Source organism: Danio rerio, chromosome 7 (genome assembly GCF_049306965.1).
Source record: "Danio rerio strain Tuebingen ecotype United States chromosome 7, GRCz12tu, whole genome shotgun sequence".
In the NCBI taxonomy this organism is placed as follows: domain Eukaryota; kingdom Metazoa; phylum Chordata; class Actinopteri; order Cypriniformes; family Danionidae; genus Danio; species Danio rerio.
In genome coordinates this window covers 45,114,768-45,140,210 of record NC_133182.1, presented here as the reverse complement: position 1 = coordinate 45,140,210, position 25,443 = coordinate 45,114,768, and the positions used below count along the sequence as shown (strand labels likewise).

General features: G+C 37.0%; 1 protein-coding gene across 14 annotated transcripts in view; it reads right to left on the bottom strand.

Annotated features, from left to right (window-relative positions):
- The window catches only part of bean1 (brain expressed, associated with NEDD4, 1), a 97,103-nt gene that overhangs the window by 24,713 nt on the left and 46,947 nt on the right, over positions 1–25,443 (bottom strand). For all 14 annotated transcript variants that reach the window (XR_012382583.1, XR_012382584.1, XR_012382586.1 and 11 more), the window contains 2 exons: positions 19,098–19,298; positions 16,411–16,552 (listed from right to left, as the gene is read on the bottom strand). Coding sequence is in view for 2 of the 14 variants with exons in the window: in XM_005166452.6 (XP_005166509.1) it covers positions 16,411–16,552; positions 19,098–19,298 (343 nt within the window). In the remaining 12 variants the exon portion in view is untranslated. The remainder of the gene's footprint in view (positions 1–16,410; positions 16,553–19,097; positions 19,299–25,443) is intronic.

Here is a 25,443-nt window from a genome sequence, read left to right as displayed (position 1 = left end):
TTCACACGTCAAATTTACTTCACAATAGATGCGGATTCGCATCATGGGCAGGGTTTCTGTCTGCCTGGTGATGCTAGCTTCGTTGCTAAATGGCTAACATGGATTTTATTGAGAGAATAGCTGTTTATTAAGAGAATATTCCCCTAGATCACAGGTGTCAAACTCCGTTCCAAAAGGGCCGCAGCTCTGCACAGTTTAGTTCCAACCCTAATTAAACACACCTGATCAAACTTATTGAGTCCTTTAGGCTTGTTTGAAACCTACAGGTAAGTGTGTTGGAGCAGGGTTGAAACTAAACTGTGCAGGGCTTCGGCCCTCCAGGAATTGAGTTTGACACCCCTGCCCTAGATCCATTCAGAGGTGCACCCAGCTCTGTGAGTTCATAAACTCCTCTAAAAACTATACCTGAATGATGGAGGCTTTCAACGGTGCTTCTGACTGAGGCGAGCCCAGTTTGACGAGCTGTTGTCCGGTGTTGGAAAGGGAATTTCCCCTCGAGACACCAACAACAGACGTTGCATCATAATCATGCCCCTACAAGAGCAAGCTCCTGATTGGTTAACGCATCGTAAATGTCAGCTGAACTACATTTTCTAACTTGAGCGATTCGCACGAAATGCTCAACTCGCATTGTGTCATTCGCGAGTATCGCCCAGCAGAATGTCTTTTTGCATCTTTGCATTGACTTAACATGTAAATCACTTGCGCTCGAAGCTTCATCCGTGTCTGGTGTGAACTCAGCATTAGAATAGTCAATCAAGTTTCGTGCACAAACACAACCCTTCATACATATACATTTCTGCTGCATACTGTTGCAATGAAAAGTTCTTAAAGTGTCACGAAAGCATAGCACTGAGTGTGTGTGTTTCTGTGATCTGCCTGGTTTTCTCCTGCTCTGCGGAAGTGCCGCTTCACAGGCTCCACAGGTGAGCAGCTCATATATACATGCCCTGAGCACTCAGTTCCCAGGTGCCATCTGTGGCCATGGCAGCCCTGGCGTGAGTCACATGTCACAGCCCCTCCTCACCAGTCCCACAGAGACCTGCGAACACACTGCCGTTCTGTAGCACGCTCACACTTACACCCACTGCGCTAATGGCTTCGGTTTCCAAAGTCCTGAAGACATCAAAGCTCAGCATAGCGGTGGACTCCATGATAAAGTCCACATATGTGCATGTAGAATAAACTGGCAGCATCTCAAACATAGCATGCGGAAATGCCTGGGTAGCCCAGTCCCTCCACAGCATCAAGGTCCTGTGCCAGGCCACGCAAAAACACAGAAATATTAGCTTTGGTAGTCAAGTACACTACTCATAAAAAGTCTGGAATCTGTAATATTTTTTAATGTTTGTAAACGATGCATATTGTTCTCACCAATACTGCATTTATTTGATCAGTAATTTAGTCAAAAAATAATAATAGTGTATTCTATATCAGGGGTGCCCAAACCTTTTTCGTATAAAGGGCCAAAAAATTTATATCAATATGAGCCATGGGCCAAAGGTAAATATACAAAACTATTACTGCTCAAAAAATGAAGGGAACACAAACACAATGTAACTCCAAGTGTTCCCTTGATTTTTTTTTTTCAGTATATATTACATTAAAGTAACTAATTTATTTTATACTACTTAAAATTAAATAAAGATTACTTTAAATTATATTAACTAACGCAGTATAACTTTTAAAATGATAACTTATTGAAATAAAACATACCAGTGAACAGTGGAGTTCAATGTTGAATATACTAGTCAAGCAGAATCTGCCTTTGCCTTGATTAGCTCCCCAAAGTCTCTGCATTGTCCTCTATCCGTCAGGTGACAGTATGTACATTTAAACTAAATCAGATTAATTTATAATATTTAATTGAAACAGTTAATTTCTAGTTTGGGCATCTTTGTTCTATATGATATATGATAAAGGTAAAATTACTGTTTTGTTTTTTTCCCTATATTTATTCTGATGATCCAAAGCATAATTTTTGCAATTTTTATTTTCGCGAATCCACAGAGGCAGCAGTGTACGTTTTTTGAGAAGTAATTTCTCTTGCAAGTGCCATTCGCTCAGAGTAAGGTAAAGCTTAATGCCAGAGACCCAGCTGCATGCTCAAACCAGCACTTTCAGACCTATCTTTTTCTCAGACAGTGCCACCTACTGTTGGGTCGGGTGCAGCAGCAGGTCCGGAAGCCTAACTGCTTGCTCAGACCAGCACTTTCGAGACAGTCTTCGCTGCAGCTTGATAACATACCTGACTGGGTCCAATACATAATGGATGATTGCCTACAACTCCCCCATACCCGAAACCAAACTGTCACAGAAGTATTAGCATTACCTTACTGGGCAGTACAATGTCCACTACGTATTGGACCTGGTCCAGTAAGTCATCGTGATTACAGATTGCAACGAAGGCATCTTGGCACTTTCTAGCAAGTAGCAACATCGGACATGTGACTCTAACCCTAACGATAGGTCTGGAAGTGCTGGTCTAAAGCATGCAATTGGGTCTCCAGGCCTGTAGCTTTTTAATGTTGTTCGCACCTACTGTTTTCACGTAAATCCACCAGAGGCCACTGACTGACTGATTTACTCCTCCTTCCCTAATCCCAGCCAATAGTGTTTTTAAAAGCACCAATACACGGTCAGCTGGTAGAAGCGAAAAGGAACAGCATCATAGCGCCCTGTAGCATTCGTTTTAAAGACAAAAAATACATACTTCTGGCTACATAATTTGTGATCTCCAGAAATGTATATAGGGCTACATTTTCAGAATGAGTTGGGGAAGTTGGAGCTAAACTAAGCCGGACACCAGCCCTAAAGGACTGAGATTTTGCATGCCTGGTGTAAAAGGTGCTTCCGTTACTATATTGCAGGCCAATTCCTTAAGTTTTACTTGAGTAAAATATGTTAATAAACATTGTTTACCTTTACACAAGAGAAACAATAAAGCCTTAAATCTTTTAACATTTAATGTACTTGTTAAATTACTCTAAGTTCACAGTTCAAGTGGAATTTAAGTAGCATTTCACAATTTGGGTGAGAAGTACCTCTTTCTATCAAGTAACAACACTCATTGCACACAAAAGCAACTATCACATTTACATTTTTATACACCATTCCTACAGAATTACCATGTAAGTACACTATTAATAAAGTCTTGCACAGAGGACTGTGTTTTACAAGCTACACAGTAAGGAGTAGGAGTTGATGTGACTGTGTGTGAAGTAGAAAAAAAAAACGTTTTTACAAAATGCACTTATATAATTCTTGCTACATGGCACTATCTGATGTGGAAAACGTTTAGTTATATTGGAAAGTCACACATTTGTACTTATACATAATATTCAATGGTTGTTACATATAAGTAGTTACACTAGTACTACACATGTACAGGTAGATACTAACTGTGTAAATACACTGTGGTTACATATTACTTACACACGTAGTCATAGTCTAAGTATGAGGGACATGATCTAAATGATATAAACCGATGAGGCTTTAAAAAAATAAATAAATAACTTACTGCCCATTAGTGTAGCTTTGTCTGTGAAGACAGAGAGCTGTGGGTCTGTAATGGTGGCTGATAGGGAGGACTGCACTGTGCCAGTGGTGATAAATGCACATTATGATGTGACTGGAGGCTTGTCTCCTCTGATCTGAAGAGTGATTCTGCTTCTGCTCATTCCTGGCACAGATGAATGAAGGCCAGCAGAGGAGCAGGCAGAGATGGAGAGTTCCGTTCAGCTCCAGTGCCTTAGCATCTGTAAGACCTCCTCCTCCTTTCTAAAAGCACTCGACGTTCACAGAGACCATACAGAACACTGCAACAGTAAAGCACTGAACGCCACAACTGAGCTACTGCAAGGCAAGAACCGACAAGTAATGGATAATCAGCCACTAGTCATATGTTAATAAATGGCTTGTCATAAGTTAAAATGCATTTAAAATCCTTTAACATACAGCAAGCTGGTGATTTTCCCACTTATTTCTTTATCAGTTACCTCACATAAGATCTTGCCGCACTGAATCACTCAAAGACAGACAGAGAAAGTACATGCATGAGGGTGATCATGTCTGTGCGTGGAACTTATGTAACGGTTGTTGCATTTGGGAATAGAGATGAGGTTCTCAAGGTGAATGCGTACCTTGGCACTAATGGTCAAACAACAAAAAATAAGGTCAAGAATCTTGGTGTATTGCTGTCAAGATCTGAGTTTCCAAAGTCCTGTCAAAGCAGTTAGTAAATCGGCATACTATCATCTCAAAACATTGCAAGAATCAGATGCTTTGTTTTCAGTGAAGACTTAGAGAAACTTGTTCATGCTTTTATGAGCAGCAGGGTGGATTACTGTAACGGCCTCCTCACTGGCCTTCCGAAAAAGACAGTCAGACAGTTGCAGCTTATGCAGAACGCTGCGGCCAGGATTCTGACCAGAACCAGGAAATAAGAGCAAAGAGTACATCACACCTGTCCTCGGGTATTTACACTAGCTCCCATATACATTCAGAATAGAATTTAAAATACACTAAGAAAAAAAAATTATTTAAAGATTATTCATTGGATTTACTAAATCTTTTTAAGTTAAATGGTTGTAAACAATTTGTTTGGGCTAAATTTAAACAAACAAATTAAGTTGAACATTATTAAATGTAATTTGTTTGTTTAAATTCAACACATTCAAATAGTTTGCAACAATTTTGCAGACATCATTTTTTTCAGTGTAATGTTTCTTGTCTATAAATCACTGAATGGCTTAAGACCTCAATACATTACAGATATGCTCACTGAATACAAACCTACCAGATCACTCAGACCTGTAAGATCATATAAACTAGAAATTCCAAGAGTTTAGTCAAAGCAGGGTGAATCTGCTTTCATCACTACGCCCCTCGCTGCTGGAATCAGCTTTCAGAAATGATCAGATGTGCTCCAACATTAGGCACATTCAAATCAAGACTGAAAACACATCTGTTTAGCTGTGCCTTTACTGAATGAGCACTGTGCTACGTCTGACAGATCGCACTATTATGACTTTCTTTTCTTTTGCATTATTTTATAACCTGTTTTAACACATTTTAATCTGTTTTTATTATTTTTATTATTTGTTTTTATTTTCTTATAGTTGTTAATTTATTCATGTTTATGTGAAGCAACTTGCCACTGTATTCGAAATGTGCTATTTAAATAAACTTGCCTTGCTTAAGGAGCTGGTTATTTAAATCAGTTGTGTAATTGGCTGTTTTATATAAATATATATATATATATATATATATATATATATATATATATATATATATATATATATATATATATATATATATATATATATATATATATATATATTCTAATGTGAAAAACCCTGTTTACAATACTGTTCACACAGTTAAAGTTGTCAGTTGAACTACAACAAAATAAAATACAACACATATCTGTCCTGTTTTGTGTTCCCTTCACTTTTTTCACCTCAGATCAGGCTTTCCTATCAGTTCATTTACACTTGTGTATTTTAGTCTTTCTCAGTGTTTAATTATATATATATATATATATATATATATATATATATATATATATATATATATATATATATATATAAAAAAAACATAAATGTTTTTTTTGCCACACACACACACACACACACACACACACACACACACACACACACACACACACACACACACACACACACACTCTTTGAGCTTTAAAAAATTACAGTTGAAACCCTGGAGGTGCACGGGAGGTTTTAACACTGTTTTTAGTTTTGAACATTTTCTGGACTTTGAACTTTGAACTCTCAGGAATGGTGCTATCTATGGAGGATGAGGGAGCTGCAGATTTCATCTAAAATATCCTAATTTATGTTCCAAAAATGAACAATGGTCTTCAATGGGACAATGGGATGAGTAATTATGACATTTTCATTTCAGTGTTTCGGTGAGCCAAACCTTTAAGCTGTAAATCCTGCAATGCATGTGGTCATGTAAACCTGTTTAACTGTTTTGTATTAATGTAAGGTCATAATTAACCATAGGCCATATAAATCATTAGTTGAAATAGTGACCCTTACTCCAATTTCCCAGCATGTAAGAACATTAACAAGGAAACCAGTTGCTGCTTGATATGTGCATGTGTGATAAGTGACTTGCACTATAGCGTCGACCAGAAGGTAAAAGTTCAAAGAGGAAGTGTGCTGGGTGTGAGGGGTCCAGAGTGATTTGGCCAGCCCTTCTGCTCATTCTGGATAAGTACAGTTTTTGGAGAGTAGTGGGGGTTTTACCAGTGATTCGCTCAGTGCGTCCGAACTATCCGATGCAGTCTTCAGAGGTAAGATTTGGTAGATGAGCTAAACCAGAGAGTTATTGAAGTGCAGATGACTGATTAAATGATAGAAGTGCAGAACTGTTTCAGTGAACTGAACTAAAGAGTTCAGTTAGAGTTAGAACTAAAGAGAAAGAGTTAAAACTGAAACGTTATTCAGTATTTGCCTCCTCTTAAACTATGTTGTTTGAACCTTGTTATGTTTGTGTCAAAACCTGGAAGGAAGAAGGAACACGCTGTTAGAGAGCATTCTGTCATTGTTGGGGGAAGTTTGTAGTCCTATCGAGCTGTAGGAGTGAAGTCTGCTACCCTAGCCACTTGAGGTCAGTGTTAGAAGAGCTTGCCTGAAGTACAGATACATTCGTCAGTGTCCACTGCAATATGGAGTGGCAGCTGCCGTCCATGAAAGAACGGAAGAGATTTGCTAATGTCCACTATGATGGGGAGAAGCGGGGTCAGCAAGGTAACAAGAGGTTGAGTTGTCGCCTGCAAGCCTGGAATAGTGGAGTTCAGGGACATCCACCGAGGGGTAGCCAGTGTTGCTGTTGACCATTTATTTTGTCCATTTGTTAATAAAGTGTTGTAATCATTTGGTGGTTTTCATAAGTGATGCAGCTGCAGCCAAGTTAACAATATTACAACTCAGGCTTATTCTGAAAATGTACCGCTATACACATTTCTGGAGAGGATCAAATATGTCCCAGGAGCTACGTTTTTTGCAGTTTGTGTTTCCACCATAGGCAGAATTGTCTGTGGAGAGAAAAGTCTATGGTTCTCTCCTAAGACTGCTGCCCCCGCAACCCGGCCCCAGAAAAGCAGTTGAAAATGAATGAATGAATGAATCCTCATTACACTGTCTACAACTCCAGCACTTTTGAAACACTGCCAAATAAATTGCAGAATAATAACTAATTAGTTAGTTTCCTTCCTTCCAAAAAATCACTTTGACTTAGGACAAAATGCGATGCAGTAGTAATAGTCATACCACATCCTCTTACAGGGGTGTGCGGGCATGCACTGTCTGTCTCTGATTAAATTGAGCATGTGGACTGAGGGTCAGATATCTCTCCCAAACAGAATTACACACCATTCAGTAATTCTTAATAGGTCTCCAGGCCAGCACTAATATTCTGTATCAGTCATAATTTGCGTTTTAATAGGAGGAGGTTCTGCTCTTTTAGTTACCTCTTGCTCAGAGGGAGAGGTAATTTCACCCTGTTCAAAAGCCCCTTCGCAGAGCTTCACCAGAAGTCTCTGCCTGCCTAATGGAACTGTCATAGAGATGTAAATAACATTGGCGCACTGTGAAACAGGCCATGAAGGGCAGGCAAGTTGACCACAGGCATGACCCCGACTAAACTGTACACGCGAACAGACAGGCGCACGCTTTACCATGCAGGCAACTGTTATGCAACCACGAGCACTTCAACACTGAGGAACAATAGCTACAGGGCTGATAAATAACTTATCTAGTCACTATAATAGCAGATTAATTCACTCAACAGTGAGGTCAAACAGACATCACAGTTCTGCATGAAATCACAAGTCGACCTTATTTTAGTTACATTTCAAATCAACATTTCTGACTGGTGCACTCAACAGTTTTTAAGAGTAAGAAAATATTTACATGCAAGCCACTCAATAAGGCTTAAAGTTCACATCTGGACAGAGGCAGTGAAATTAATTTCATCTAGGATGAGATGCCCAGGCATGTAACCTAATAGTCATGAGCTAAACCTTTACATTTTTACCAATTATAACCATCTGGTTCGGATGTGGCTGAAGTGCAACGAATGGCTTGAGCACTGCACAGGGCCATTCATACATGATGTGTTTTCTTATTATTCTAATGTGCTACTTTTACATTTTTATCTTATGTTTTCTGCAGTGTCCCATATTGTCTACTTTGTATCAACTTTAAAAAAAAATGTCTTTCATAGTTTTGAAAACTGAATTTTATGTGAATGGCCACATTTTCCCAAGAGTCACATTAAACAAAAACATTGCGAGGGTAACCTATATTGTTTAATCCAGATTTTTAACTTAAAGGGTCAGGATACACCAAAACACATTTATTGAGATGTTGACAGTCTTATACACAGTATGTTCCACCTTTTGTCAATAACACCACAAGGACACAAGAAACTACAAGTTTCCACTGACTGGTACAGTACGGGTCACCATTATCAGTTTACACTGCCTAAAGTGTACCGTTTTTTTTTTGACTGTGGTGTACGACAAAAGTTTCACTCGACGTCATTCTTGCTTGAGAAACTGTGAAGGTAAAGCTTTACCGGACGTTCACATATCATACAAAAATCACTTCTCACAAAACAGATGCATTATACACATAAATACTTGTGTATAAATGTTCGTTACAAACCTTTCTATGAACATAATTTGATTATAACTGCAGATCAATGTAAAATAGCCTACTATAACATCTGCTATTACATGAAATAATTAAATATATGCAACATATATGAACACACACAGTCCCTTACAGTTTATGATGATACATTTAGTCCTTATGTATTTAGTCCTTTAGTCACATATAGCCAACACTCAGTGCAAACCTCTCATCTGTATCTTTAATCTTCACCACCACATGTAACCTCTATTACGCTTCTCTGTAAACCAATGTAGTTCAGTTGCGCGTCTAGCTCCGCCTTTTGGTACCCTTTTGTCATGCTTGGGAACCCTTGGCTAAAGTTACCCAAAAAGTGGTATGGTACGGTTTGCTCTTAGGCACCTTTTGACAGTGAAAAAGACCATAAAATTGCACCGAACCGAACTGTACCACTCAGTGGAAATGGGCCAACACATTTAGCTAACAAGTGAAAATTGGTTGTTTTTGCGTGGTACTTGATTTAGCTTGATATGGCTTCGAATACAGTGTTCAGAGAGATGCCACATTGTGTTGCCAACCATAATTAAAACAAGTGAAAGAAGAAAAAGAATAATTGTTTAGTAGACATGGGTCATTAGTGTTGCGTTTTTAAATGTGCTGAAACGAAAAGTTTTGTTTCCATTTCCCTGCGATGTGAGCACAGTTTGCGTGTGGACCCAAGCACTTGGATTGGAGTGGTGTGCTAACACATGACAAAAATCTGTTTGTAAGAAACATTTTTTACCCATGAACTTTTGAAATCTGAAACTGGTAAAAATCTGAATTTGCCACTAGTCTTCTTTAAAAATAAAACACAGTTCCAGTTTGTGTTGGTTGTCCTGTCTCTACAGATTTGGTAAGTGTGCGATTAATATTTGTTCTTTGTTTCTCAAGATGGCAAAGTTAGTTAGTATCATCAGCAGTACTCTTTCAGTTTTTGAAGATATACCTTAGTCAAAATGATTAAGCTACTAAGTTTACTGTAATATTAATAATATTACTATAATATCAAATTCAGTCAGCTCAGTTAGATTGTATGGCCAACACTACTCTCAGTTTTCGAAGACATTATTTTGTATTTTACAGTAATGTTACTACAATATTATGGACTGAAAAATACTTTGTTCGTTGTCTTTTTAAATGGTTGTACAACAGTTACATCCGTCCTCTGAACCCGAAGAAAGGTGTGAGGTGATATTCCAGAGCGATGTTTTCACAACAGATGTAGCATGCTAAGATTTCAACAGAGACAATTAAGATTACAACGATCCACTTTTCAGTGCATTGCAGTTTTTGTGGCAGGCACAATGGTGTATTTTTTTAAATTATTAACTACCATTGCGCGACTTAAATATTCGCCTTGTTAGGAGCAACTTCACTTTCTCCTTCATTCATGGGCATGTTTGTAGAAAGGTTAAAAATGATAAGGCAGTGGATCTGCACTTTCATCAACCAGATAATGCTACTGAGGGGAATCTGGTGTTTTAAAAACCTCCACTTTGACACAGCTCTCAGATCTGCTGAAAACGCTGCTCTCCGCAACGCTGTCTATCTCCCCATGTTAGGGTTGCCGCCGAAATGAAACTCCCCTTTTCATGCAAACTCTTCCCTCTTTTGCTGTTGGACACTCCAACCTAAACAAAGCTGGACTCACCCACTTTCCTTACTTTTTCAAACTAGAGGTGGGAAAACACCCTGCTGAGACAGGGGGGTTTATTGCTTTTTTTAAAAAACAGGATCAATTTAAAAATACTGAAATTTAAATAAAATAATTACTCAGTTTTCGAGTAATTATGCAATTTTTTTGTGTTACTAAGCTATCAAGATTTGTATTTATTTACGCCTTAATATTTATACGGATTTCACACAGACTTTATAACGGTTTTGATAAAAAGTCAAAATGGGTTAGCAGCTCAAATGCTCAGAGGTGTACATCTCAGTCTGTAGCTCATCTTATGTAAGACATAAAAAAAGCTGCAACCTAGACGGCATCTTTAAACCGTCATAAAGGCTGCTCTGTGTCTGCATCTACGACACCTTACCACATTACAGCTAGACTAAACTATGATTAATTCTGATCTACATTAGTCAACATTTGGAGTGAATCAAATATGTTTTTCAAAATTCGCCTAGGACAAGAATAAGTGGTGTTCAATAGTTTTAGGAAAACTATGATGGTCCACTTCAAAAGTTGACTACTGTATTTCTGCTTCTAGTATGAAAGTATATGGTTTCAAATTCAGTTTAAATACATTTTACTACCACAGAGCAGCATTAAATAGTCAAACTTAAGACACATTAATGCACCCTCAGAACAATTCTGTGCCACTATTGCAGTGTAAATAGACATTATAATTGATGTCCTTGCATTTGAATAATCTGTTCCTTTCTCTCTCTACAAGCACATACATGAATGTGACAAACATATTGCACTTTCCAGAAAAAAACTGAAATAGCAGGATTGCTTTGGCTTGCAAGATGCATGTGGGTGTAAAACTGCACATTTGTTGATTTCCCATCTTCCAAACACTGCCAGTGTGCAGTGTGTGCTGTCAAGAGTGAAAATGCTCATTCATTTCATATCTGGGTGTCTCTCGGTCTAGGCATTATGTAGGTCAGTGGATATAGGCATTAAGTAAGAATGGGGGACAAAAAAAAAAAAACTAAACTAAGTTAAATTATAAATTGTAATAAATCCCTAGGTTGATAATCTAACCCGACAGTTGAAGTTGTCAATATTTACCCAAATGTGGATTAAAACAAGCTTTTTTATATCCTGGAGATGCACTCATGCTGTTGGTTCAGTTCAGTTCTGGTTTATGTATGCTTTTATTTTTTTATTGGTTTCAAGCTTGCACTCCCTAGCTGCGTCCCAAATCGCATACTTATGCACTATTATACGCCATTTTGTAGTACAAATAGTGTAAGTAGTGTGTTCACACTGAAAACACAAAAAATATTAAGAGCATTTCAATTACCCGGATGATGCACTCATTCAGCCGGTAAAATGAAGTGTGTAATGATATGATGGACACTTCACGCACTCAACGACCACAGGTTTGCTTACGTAGCGGAAGGGGCGGAGCTATCGGACGCACATGTTGAATAACTTTATTTTGGATGGTGAAAGCAAAATTCTCCTACGAGAGTGATTATAGCGCCTCCCGATGGTGAATGCGGCAATACTCACGGCAGGTTTTATTTGATAGTTTGGTCATTTATTTCAATGATTTGGCAACCGTCAAACGTCATCAGGGAAACGGTTTGAATTTCCGCTTAGTAAAAAAACATTAGTGTGCCATTTGGGACAACACTACATACATATACTATCCTGTTGAGTGTGTAAGGGCATAAGTACATAGTGCATGAGTGCATAGTGTATAGTGTGCCATTTGGGACGCAGCTCCTGTTTTGTTCATCTTCTTCTTTTTGATGTTTAAGGGCAGTTGGCATCCAACTTTAATGGTGCATTACCGCCCCCTTCTGTACTGGAGTGTGGACTGGATTTGGACAGAGATAATCACTGTACTCTCTTATTTTGTATTCACCTCTCCACCCTTTTCTTTTTTTTTTTTTACTCTTTTCATACCTTAACTATACATATTACACTCTATATCCTATTTGCTAAACCAGTGACCTTTAAGAAATATAATAACTGTGACTTAATGTCTCTTTATGTTTTTCCTAATATATCATTTAGTGTGCACCATTGAAACCCCATTTCCCTTAATTTTTCCTTTTAACATTATTCTTTCATTGTCAATTTTTTACACTTTAACACCACGTTCCACAGATTTAATAATATTACAATATTCACATCTTCCAAATATGGGTTTACCTATTACATGCAAGTATTTAATCTACAATGTCCAATTCTCATTCTAGTTATAATAATTTATAATAAATAATAATTTCTTCTTTTTGATTTCTCTCAATATTCCCCAACCTTTTGTTGAATACTACTATAAATTTCTTTCTTACTTCTCTTCATCCCAACTTTATTGCCATTTTTCCATAATTTTCCCCCAAACTATTGTTTTAGCTTCTACTTTACTTATGTAAACTTCTACTTCTGTCCTATAGCTTGCTTTGCTAATTTATCCACCATTTCATTTCCTTTAATCCCTACATGTGCTGGTACCCATGTAAATATTACATTTATCCCTATCTGGCAGATTCGTGTGTAGCATTCTGATAACTTATACACTAGGTCTTGCCTTGATTGTGATTTAAATGTTTTTAAACTTTTTAGAACAGCTCTGGAATCTGTACATATTACAACTTTATCAGGTCTGGATTCTTCAATCCACTGTAGGGCCAGCCATACACCCTCAATTTCTACTGTAAATACAGAAATTATTAGATAATCTGACCTATTAAATAATTAGACCTAATTCTGGTATTCCAAATGCCACCCTAGTTTGCCTGTTTTGAGGGTTCTTTGACCCATCTGTGTAAATAGCTAAACACCCCAAATGTTTCTCCTTCAAATATTTACAAAAAACTTCACATATATTACTCTCCTCTTTTGCTTTTATGTTACTGTTTAATATAGTCAAATCTACCGTAGATTGTTCAAGAAACCAAAAACCCTATTTTGTTGTTTGCTTTGTTCCCTTATATGATTGCTCATCAATTGATTAATTAGTCATCACCTGTACCTTGTTTAACTGCTAATTACCCTGTGTTTATAAACCCTCCTCAGGTTAGTGTTAGAGTGGCTTAATGTTACTTTTCTTTTAAGATGTTGTGATTTATTGCTTATATCTGAGGTTTAAATTCATATTTTCATTCATTCATCATTATTGTTATTATTATTATTATTTATTTTTATTTGCTTCAGTTAAAATTTGCCTGTGATTAATCCCATCTTCTCTCTTTTCCAGGTGTGTAAAATACAAGACAGCATAAAATGTAATGTTGTTTTTTAGCAGACTAAAGTTGGGGTTTGTGAGTTATTTGCATTATGATATTATTGACTATAAGGACACATCACTCTGTGCCAACAGACACATGCTGAGAAACAAAAGATTACAGTCACTAATTAGACATTCCAAAATTCAACAAATGCCCAGTGAACTTCAATTGGTAAACATGTGTGTAAATCAGTTTTAACAATTGCTGACAGGGATAACACACTGATCTGACAAAACCTGATGTGTGCCTGTCTGTGCGGTGGGAAATAAGAATTGGCCTTTAAAAATGTAATACCTGTCAACCTCAAGCTATACAATTCCAAAATCATCATGACCTTATCATTTTATAATGTTCCCAATATGATTATGAATTAGTCTAATATATATATATATATATATATATATATATATATATATATATATATATATATATATATATATGTGTGTACACATACACACACACACACACACACACACACACACAGTAAATTATAGTTGCATGACCTGATATGTTAGGATATAGATTTCACTAAGGTCATATTAAGTTTAGTCTTTGACGATGCTTTTGAATTGATTCTAAAATCGTTTATGTTTGTTTGTGTATACCATCAAATTGCTTTTTAGGCATTTATAACAAATCCTAGGTTCTGTAGCCTTGTTTCCATCCTAAAGGAGTCTCTACTAATATCAAAACCCGATATAATACTTCTATAATACATAAAAAAGAATAAAGAAAAGCATAGAAACAGACCCAGGGATGTTCCTTATTCATTTATTCATTCATTTTCTTTCCAGCTTAGTACCTTATTAATCAGGGATTGCAACAGTAAAATGAACCACCAACTTATCCAGCACATGTTTAACACAGCGGATGCCCTTCCAACTGCAACCCATCACTGGGAAACACCTATACACGCTCATTCACACACATTACCTACGGATAATTTAGCTTACAAAATTCTCCTTTAGTATATGTCTTCAGACTGTAGGCAAAATCGAAGCACCTGGAGGAAACCCACGCGAACAGGGAGAACATGCAAACACCACACAAACATTTTACTATGAGACAACAGTGCTACCCACTGCGCCACCATGTCGCACCGGATGTTCCTTAATTTTATTCAATTCTCCTTATTTTAACATTCAATATCTCTGCTAACAAACACAGCACTTCTGTGAGGTAGCTTGAATAATCTAATAATAAATAACAAATTTATAAGTCACTTTTGGACTCTAGTGCAACAGTAAATATATATAAAAATCTAATATAAAAACAAATAGCTCCTCAACTTAAAATACCTGGCAGGCAGTCCCAAGTTTACATATCTCACAGTTTGTTATGGCAATGTTGTCGTCATCAACTTTATAATACCTCCAGACCGCAGACATACTCGTGCTTTCCGCTTCAAGCTGCTTCTGTTTTACTGGATTAAACCAATAGCATCTCTACAACAAAGTGATGTCATGCAGCATGCATTGCTGTTTCTTTGTCAAAAATGAGGTCTAACTCTGTGCCACACCATAACTATAGATGTGTTAAAAAATAATGAGAATATGTTTGAAACCGCGTGATCGAGCTCGATTTCCAGTCACATTGTCGGATTTGAACATTCCTAGTTTCCATCAAGTTTTTTAGAGAGGCTCACTGTAGTATTTGTAACCAAAAGAAAACAAGGCAAACAATGATTGCTTAATATGTAAGAGTTCATTTGGCTACTGTGTTTCCATCTCCTGTTATTTACATTAACCCTTTTTCACAAGTCCTAAACCACCTCAAATGAGTGTAAAAATAATTTAGCAAATGAAGGGATTTTTATTCAAAATTTGGCAATGCCAACACTAGTTTATCATGCAATAATTCAAACTTCCCATTAGCACAGGGTAATGGATACCCAGCTAGTGTTGCTGTTCCCAAAATATTAGGATCTGTTTTTCCACATCCAACCTAAAATCAGTTAAATTAGATCTTATAAAAAAATAAAAGCTTTCTGACTCGGAAGCGCCCCTCTGTGATGGGCTCCCCTACCTGAGAAGTATTTCACGGGTCGCTGTGTGAAGGCAGGTGGGCTAAATGGCAAGAAGGGAACTGACAGATTCTTTGAAGATGCCAATTAGACAAGCTGCCATTTAGATCAAACACACCAAGCCTTTCTCACTGCAAAGCCATGGCATTTATCAGCAATCCCTGCTTGTTAGAGAACAGACTGAAGGCTGAAAGTTGAAGGTGTCCAGCCTTCCTAACAGGATGATAGAGGCCTGCAAAAGGTGAAACGCTCTAAAAGCAAAAGGTCTCAAATCTTTGTCATTTTGACTATATCTGTGTAATTCCTAATTTGGATACGTATAGAAAAAATTGCATCTAGTCAACATAGGACCCTAAAATGAACAGTTTCGATTTCCCCAGACACCAGAACTAATCAAACCAGAGGAGGTTTCATTATTTTCAAACAGACCCTTTAAGACTGAGTATCTGCATTTAATTCGATGGCTTCTTGACTTCAAGTCAAGCTGAATGTGAAAAACTGCTAAAATATGGCAAATTATTCTTGACTGTTTTATCTTCAGGATCTCTAACTGGCTTTTAGTGTGGTTATCAGCTCATGCTACACTGAGGCCTTTAAAGACTGTGGAAAAAGATGGTGGAATGAAATCCATTAAAGAGGCAGAGCGCTTCTCTGTCACAGCCGATAAAGTGATCTCATTACTGATTGCACACACTCTCCTCTCCAACCTAAACTGTACATAAAACATATATCCACACAGACTCAATAGAGAGGTAAAACGTGACTTACTGAGGTGGGGAATCTGGGTACATGACGTTGACTTGAGACAGAGTCTCCACATAAGAGTCAAAGTCAAAAGCAGGAGGAAAATCCTCAACACAAGTGGACCTCAGCTCTCCAATGGAGCCACCATATGAGAGGCCATCTGGAGCTGTAGAAACAACAACAAAACCAGCAGAACATCAATTACTAATGGTTGTATTGGACATTTGAGAATGCTAAGTCTTGCTTATGCCATTATTTTATGAATCCATGCAATTTCATAATCATCATATATTTAATTTCATTTATTTATAATGTATATTAGGGTTGGGCGATGTTGACCAATTTGGAGGAATGATGGCATCGTCGTCATAGGCGGCAGTGAATTAATTATTTCTGAATAATTCATTCATTAATTATTTACATATTATTTACAATTAATTCATTCATAATGAATTAATAATTTGGGGCCAACCGTTTTAACTGCCTGACCAGCATGGTCTTTGTTTTACCCATAACCAAATCATAAATAAATAAAGATAAGTTACACCCAAATTACCACCTGTCAATCACTTTTTCTGTGCAAATCTGGCATGAATAGGCAGTGATCTGTGTCATTATAATGACGTTGACAAACTTGGTTGGTAAAAAGGTGCACAACCAACAGCAACCAACCAACAGAACCTGAGGTTTTCACTAAAATGACAAGTGTGAAAGCGAAAGATTGAAGCAGTGTACTGATGCTGTAACATGTTACCTGATGTATTCAAAAGACCGAAGAGACGTTAGATAGAGACAAGATTAATTAAATATCACGTTTAATAATCATAGTGAGACGTGATCTAATATACTGTATATATATTATTAGTGGTGGGCCATTATCAGAGTTAACGTGCTGTGTTAACGCGAGACTTATAGCGTGATAAAAGAATATCTCCGCTAATCTATTCTCAAAGTTGGGTTGGGAGCTAGATCTATTCTACGCAAGCTATAATGACTTTAACCTTGATATTTTAGCATGGATGTATACCTGTCTGGTGAGCCGTCTGACAAAAAAGTGCCCTTCAAATCAGCAGGATGCCTGACTTTAACTGCAGTTTGGCAGTTTCACTATGACTCATGAACATTTCCTTCATGCCATCATGAGAAACTGGGGTATTAGATGCAAATAAGGAGTAAGGACTGGTGAGGTTGTTATGGAATTTAATAACGCAAGCCAAATGGAAAGAAAAAAAAACTTCTGCATTTTGAATATGTGTGTGTGTGTGTTTGTGTATACAGTCTTTTACTGACAGCCGCGTGTGTGGATCTTGTCGAAAAATATGGCAAAAAGTCCTGCATGACGGTAATAGTTTGATTCAGTGTTTACTTCAATAATGCCACTAATAACTGCATACTCCACATCTTAATTCCATTTCTGTTTACTTCAGTTATGACTTTAGTCGGATTAAGGTAATCAAAAATCCCTGTTTGAAGCTTATGTAGGCCTACAGTTCAAAATTCATGCTTAACTGAATAAACAGTTAGTAAAAAAGTACATCTTATTGGACATTATTTATTTTCATCACTAATATTTAGAATAGAACAGTTTCCCAAGCAGTTTGTGATGCATTTTGAAAACAGGAGATGAGCCCCTGGTCTAATGCGCCACCTGGCTTGAGAAACCCGTTCTCAAAGACTTTTGATTTGGGCAGCATACATATTCTGAATGCCTTCGGCAGAATTCAAATGAGCAATTTTGATCTGAATTAATCTAGATTTGTTCTAAAATTAATCTAGATTAAAAAAAATTATATGTCCACCTATAATATATATATATATATATATATATATATATATATATATATATATATATATATATATATATATATATATATTATTAATAACATTAATGAATGCAAGCACAAACATCAAAATTAGCACACAGATGCTGTCAATTAAAAAAATTATAATCTTCCTCAATAAAAAAGTTAATTCTAATCTCTTACATTAAAGATTATAATACTATGACCGTAGTTCATGATACACCATTGACCATTCTGACACACAGTACAAATTAAACCATCAAATATTTTGTAGTTAATAGTAAAGTCTCCCTGGGGATCTCAACCATATCACTAACCCCTGGACAAGGTTAACTGATATACACAGGGCTATACAAGGTCTAGCTTTTCATAAAAAATAATTCCATGAACTCTCAAACAAGGGCTAAAACACAGAAAGATGGTTTCTTCACTGCTTTTTCAGAATAATAAATGGTTTGGTAACCGTTTCCCATGAATAAAACTATTTTTAAATACCATGCCTTTGTTTTGTATGGCATCCATTTGCCCAATCAACATACACTTAAGTCACTATAGTTCATGCTGGGCTGGATTAGACCCTGCTTTAAAGCTATTAGAAGCTAATTTGGTTCTCTTAAATCACATTTCCTAAAACTTAAATCTGTTCCAATGTTGGAAACAAATCAAATAATAATTTTTAATATTGACATAAGATTATTTTGCTCACCAAATTTTCTGATTATTTTGCTTGTTTTAAGGAAAAACTATATTTTATTTGGGCATATCATTTCTGAAAACAGGACATTGTTTTGCTTGAGTAGAAAACTCTTGATTTAAACATTTTTAGATATTTAGAAAAGAAACAAGACAAAAATCTAAGGGAAAAGCATTTTTTGCAGTGTAATTGTGTTAAGTAGTGCACCAACTGACCATAGCTGGCACGCAGATGTGGGTTGCGCAGTCGACTGTCCTTGCGCAGACTGCCCACAATGATGGTGACGCAGGACAGAAAGAGCACCAAGCCGATGACGATGCCAGCCACCACCAGAGGGGACACCAGCAGACTGGCTTCATTTCCCCCTTCTTGGCAGTCCGGGTACTCAGGAGCATGACTGCTCTGGTTTGAGCTCACTGTGAGGATGAGATGGTTGATGTGTGGAGGTCAGAAAGAATGAAAAAGGAAAGGAAACAGGAGAGAAAGAGAAGACGGATGGTCAGTTACATTCATTCACAGTAGCTACATCAGTGGTTCTCAATTCCAGTCCTCACAACACGCCACTATGCACATTTTTCATATTTATCTCGTCACTTCAGATGTTTGTTTGTTTGTTTGTTCAAATTTTGGATAATGTGCCATCATTTTAGATCTTAGGGAGCATGTTTCCTTTTTTATTGTGCGAAATGCTTTTAATTGTATTTATTGGGTTCTCTTCTATATGTATATGTCTGTGTTTGTAATTATAAATAATTATAATTATAATTCTGACTTCAACTATGTGAAATCCAAACATGAACTTGTATGCCATATATGTCATTTGAATTTATTGCCATAAATCAGATTTTTATATGCGCAGATTTCTCATTCTCGGGTAGTAGAGAGCAATGAACACTGCAGGGGTCCTGTCAAATGAAACCCAGTTCTCATCTAATGAGCTGATTTCCTGAATCAGGTGTGTTAACAGAGACAAACTAAACGTGATGGGGTGTGAGGACTGAGTTTGAGAAACTCTGTGTTACATAAAACAGAGGAGACCTTTTTTTCTATTTCCTACACGAATAGAGAGATCACACTGGTGTGGAATTATGCCATTTTCCATTTAAGAACCCTGCTCTGAGATGCACAAACACATACACACACCTACCAGTCTGTGGACCGCAGATCAGGAATACTCCCCAGACTTTCATCCCTCAGTGGATTAGATGCTCAAGTCTGCAGTGTTTAATTTTTAATCCTGACCGGTTTGAATTTTTAAATATGTGAGGTGGAAGACTTTCATGTCAGCTCGCAAGCGACAAGCCCAACTCCGGCCATTAGCTCCTCTCTGACTCCCTTCACCCTTTCCATTAGGACCAGAAAGAAATCAAAATAAGCCACACACTCGCACAGGGATTCAATAAAGCATATTGGAGAAGATTGTGATATTAACACACTGTGTGCTTGAGGCCGTCCTGGAGATAAACAAGACAGAAATCAAATCAATGATTCTATGGGGCACCAGTGCTTCCGTGGAAAGCACATTTATTCTGAGAACAAAAGAAACCTCTGGAATTGTTCTGTGTGACATATTAATTCTCCTGAACTCCATGAGCCTTTAAAGCCTCAAAGTCTTGGCAATGCACATTGCTAATCCAAATTATTGTTATTTTAATATTTATAATAATGAATTCACAAAATGGCTTCCTGAAACAGACCTTTTAGCTAATATTTGAATTATTATTTGGCAAAAAAGAAATATTGATCATATTGACTATATGTCAACATATATTGGTTATTCCCAGAAATATACCTAACCCAGGCAACATAAGACATAGTTACTACACACCCAAATTATAGTTCAAATACAGCTGATCAAAACATTATTCATTCATTTTCTTTTCGGCGTAGTCCATTTATTAATCTGGGGTCACCACAGCAGAATGAACTGCCTACTTATCCAGCATATGTTTTAGGCAGCTGCCACCCATCACTGGAAAACACCCATACACACTTATTCACACACAATTTAGTTTAACCAATTCACCTCCATGTCTTTGGACTGTAGGAAACCAGAAACCGGAGAACCCGAAAAAAAACCACGCGGACATGGGAAGAATATGCAAACTACACACAGAAATTTTGATATTATGTATAATATCACAATTAATTATTATTAATGTAAACAGCCAATAATAAAATATTTAAATAACTAACATGAGTTATTTTAACAGAACATTTATGTCAGGCAAAAGAGTCAAACGGTCAACAGGAGGCTCAATTCAGGATTTACACACTGCCTGAGATGCATTGTGTGTGTGTGTGTGTGTGTGTGTGTGTTTCCTCATTATAAACAGTACAGTTACTGGTTTGTTTAGTATACTTTAGCTCATAAATGGTTTGAAATAATTCAAACTACAGCTACAGCTCTGCACAAGATTGACCAGAGGAGAAATGGTCGTGCCCAACTGAGCCTGGTTTCTTTTTTTCCTTCACTTTCACCAATGTTGTCACTGGCTTGTTTGGTTGGGACTTGTGGAGCTGTGCATTGATGGATTTGCTCTTTAGTGTTTGGACTTTCAGCAGTGAAATTTAAACCGCAATGAACAGAAAAAAAACTGAACTTCAAAATCGAATTGCAATTTTAAAAGTTGCGATTAGCTAATTGTAAGAAGCTGCGATATGAAATATGTATTATTTAATTTCCCCCCACTCAGAGCAAATGCATGCATGGCATCTGTGTGTGGTATGGTAGTCTTACTAGCCAATTTGGTGAGCACACTTTCGTTCTGCCCAATCACAATTGCTCAGTCGAACTATGTGGAATGGCAAAAAAAAAAAAATGTGCGGATGAGTGGAATGAAGTCTGCTGCTTCAGAAGCATAAATAGACTAATTAACATCAAAGAAAAACAGGACACTGGTAATATGGGAATATTTTAAATTAAAGTTTAATGTCTTGATATTGGTGACGTGGTGGCACACTAGGTTGTGCTGTCACCTCAGAGCAAGAAGGTCACTAGTTTGAGCCTCGGATGGGTCAGTTGGCATTTCTGTGTGGAGTTTGCATGTTCTCCCCGCGTTCGTGTGGGCTTCCTCTGTGTGCTCCAGTTTCCTCTACGGTCCAAAGACATGTGGTACAAGTGAATTGGTTAAGCTAAATTGTCCATGTGTGTTAATGAGTGTGCATGGGTGTTTCCCAGAGATGGGTTGCAGCTGAAAAGGAATCCACTACGTAGAACATATGCTGGATAAGTTGGCGGTTCATGCCGCTGTGGTGCCCCCAGATTAATAAAGGGACTAAGCCGAAAAGAAAATGAATAAATGTTTTGATATCGTCATATGTATTTCGCATGCATTCACAGCTTGTGATGCAGGTATGTGCCTCTTCTGCCGTGACTGACTGTAATGTACAATAATATTATAATTTGTCATTTCATTTACACAGGAAAGTTATATATTGGTGCATAAGATGAAGAATATTACAGCAGTTTAACGATTTAAAAGCTTTAAATCACACTGAATTACGTCATTCAATGTCACTATATGCATGACTATCCAGAGAGTTAACGACCTACTAACTACAGTTTGCTTTAAGAACATGTAAGTAAATTTAGTTACAAACTAGCTAGTAGTTAAAAAGCCCCTAGTGTGGATTTTACCTTCCAGTTTAAGAAAGAACTTACGAACAGCTGGTGCAACCCTACCCAGGAGATAACTAATGCCATAACGCACTACCTCGCTAAAGACCTGGCTTTAATGCAGTGACCAAAGAGGGATTTAAAAAAATCTAATGCAGGATAGGCGATATACACTGCTAACTCGCACCTATTTTAGCCATTTTGGAGCACTACAGCTGTACATTTAACGTCATGATATTTTGTGTGGCATCTGTGATAATTTTGTTTTAGACAATAAAGCTTTTATCAGCCATATTAGTTTGCTGAGTGTTCTGTATTTTTTTTCCCTACTTTTTGTTTGTATAATAAGCTACACTCCCTAATTTGAGTTCATCTTGTTTACAGAAAGTTAAGGTCATTTTATTTGTGCTTACTGTTTGCTCTAGAGAAAAATGAGTGTTTAATTGCTAAATATTTAACACAAATTTGAATAAATGTTTAAGTAAGTTAATATCTTTTAGCAATAAGAAGCTATGATACAGATTATTGAGCTGAGGCTTGACTACAAAATTAAATTGCAAATCAAATCGAAATCACAATATGTCAAGAAAAATCACAATAAGATATGTTCCCCAAATCGCACAGCCATACTTTCAACTCTGAAAACTTGAATGACACGATTTCAATTTATTAGAACTTCTATGTTAAGCTGCTTTGACACAATCTACATTGTAAAAGCACTATAGAAATAAACATGAATTGAATTGAATTTAGTTATACATGACTATTTTCTAAACTGTTTACCTATAGCTAAACACTACAACTATCTAACATGCTACAAAAAAGCAGTAAATAAACGATTTGTGGAAAACTCCATATTAGTAAAGGTGTTCCATAAAACATGATCAAAGTAGCTTAAAAGAACTGTATATCTGCTTTTTTAACCTCAGCCACTAGTGATACTGATAACAATTATGTGTATTCACTCAATTCTGAACATCTGCAAACCCATACATTTTCAGGTTGATGTGTAATTTGGGTTTAAACCACACAGACATATTGAAACTTTTGCACTCGGAGAAAATCATCTGTGCTGTGAAGAAAACACTTGGCAAAGAAACCGAGGTGCTAAATGTTCCTCTGTTGTTATCAAGCAAAGTTGGAAAACAGGAGTAGGCTACACTTCTGCTAAAATACCTCAGTGCTGAAGTGACTCTATAGAAGCCCCAGTTGTGAATTAGAGTTCATTAATTATCGCTTATCACAAACCTCAAAATTAATTAAGCATCAGAATTGAGAAAATAAGCTGCACTGTCAGTCAAGCAGATAATAACATGCACAATAATAATAAAAAAAAAAAACATTTGGGAAAATGTGATTAGGTTAATTCAGCAAAGGTGCTTTTAAAAATGGCAGCACATTTATATTTAAAATTAATTTCAATTCAGCTGTTTTGAGCATTATTTATCAATGAATCCTAAAACATGTAAACAAATATATAATGATTAAGTGTTAGTATTTCACAATATAGCTTTTAACTGTGCTTTCAAGAGTTCACAATTAGCTGATGATTGATTATAAAGCTTGTTTGGCATGCTGTCCCAGGAGAGAGGCCTGAGCTCATAAGATCCTCGAGCCTGTGGCTCCCTCCCGTTTGCAAGGCAAAAGTTCAGGTAGATCTCGAGAACTACCCTGCTATAGTAGCTAATGAACAGATAGAGATTGCTATTAAGAGATAACTACTTACTAGGAGCCGGAGCAACACGATTCTGGCTAAAATGAAAATCGAGTTTTTTTGCCTAAAATAACGATTACGATTTTCTCGCGATTCTGTAGATATAAAATAAAGGTGTTACATGTCCATGTATTTATTATTTATTTATTTGTTACTTTGTCGCCCTCTTGTGTTTTGTTGCTGCTTGTGTTTTCATTCAGAGTTGATTTCCTCCGCACCTGCAGACAATTCATCGTCGGCAATTTAAGAGCTCGCGCTGCAGTGATTCAGAGACGGGGATTTGAGCGGCCGTCCAGACGTGGAGTTGTGCTCCTTTGTTCTCAGCCTGTGTTTATTGTGTTTCTCCCCACACTTTATTTATATTTGATTGTTTAATTAATAAAACCCCTAGACTGATCCATTTGTGTTTTTCCCTCATTTAATGTTGTGACTGGGGTCGTAACAAAAGGTTAATATGAGTGGGCTATTATTATTCTTTTTCTCAAACATGTGGTAAAGCAATAGGCTTTTTGTAGCTGTACTGTTGATTAAAATGCTCAATTTTGTATAGACTCGGAATGGTGGACTTGAACAGGCTTTAGATTTGTCCTGGTCATTAATGCTGATGATAATTCTGATGTTGAATTATTGTGTTTGAGACATATGCTTACAATCTGTAATTTTTTGCTTAAAATCTGTCACTGATGTGATTTTCGTGAATACAGCAGACTGCGTGGGTATTTTTACATTTCTGCGGGTATCTGGCAACACTTCATTTTCGGTTTCATTTTCACTGCTAAGAGTGGTTCACTTCCCGCGCGGCTCCCAAACGATCACTCTGTGCCACAAACTGAATGTTTATTTACAACATTACCTGTTATTCACAAATCACAGCCTATGCAGGTTCTGTTCACTAAAGTAGACTTTATTCAGAGGCGCGCGCGCGCCCGATCTCTGTGGTAACAGCTGACGGTCAGCTCATGTCACGTGTGATTTTGTGGTCGCAAATACATTAGATGAAGACAGAAATGTCATTTTTGGGGTTGATTATATCTTATAAATACAGCATGTGGCTCTTTCAACACCATTTGGAGGTAACCACGTTGCTGAACAACGTATGTAAAACAATGTGAAGACTTGTGCGGCCACCATTGCTTCTCTCCTGGTCTTGAAAATATGATTGACAAAATCGTAGAAATGCTGGATTAAGATCGTCTAGGGGGTCGAATCGAGATCACGATCTTTTTAC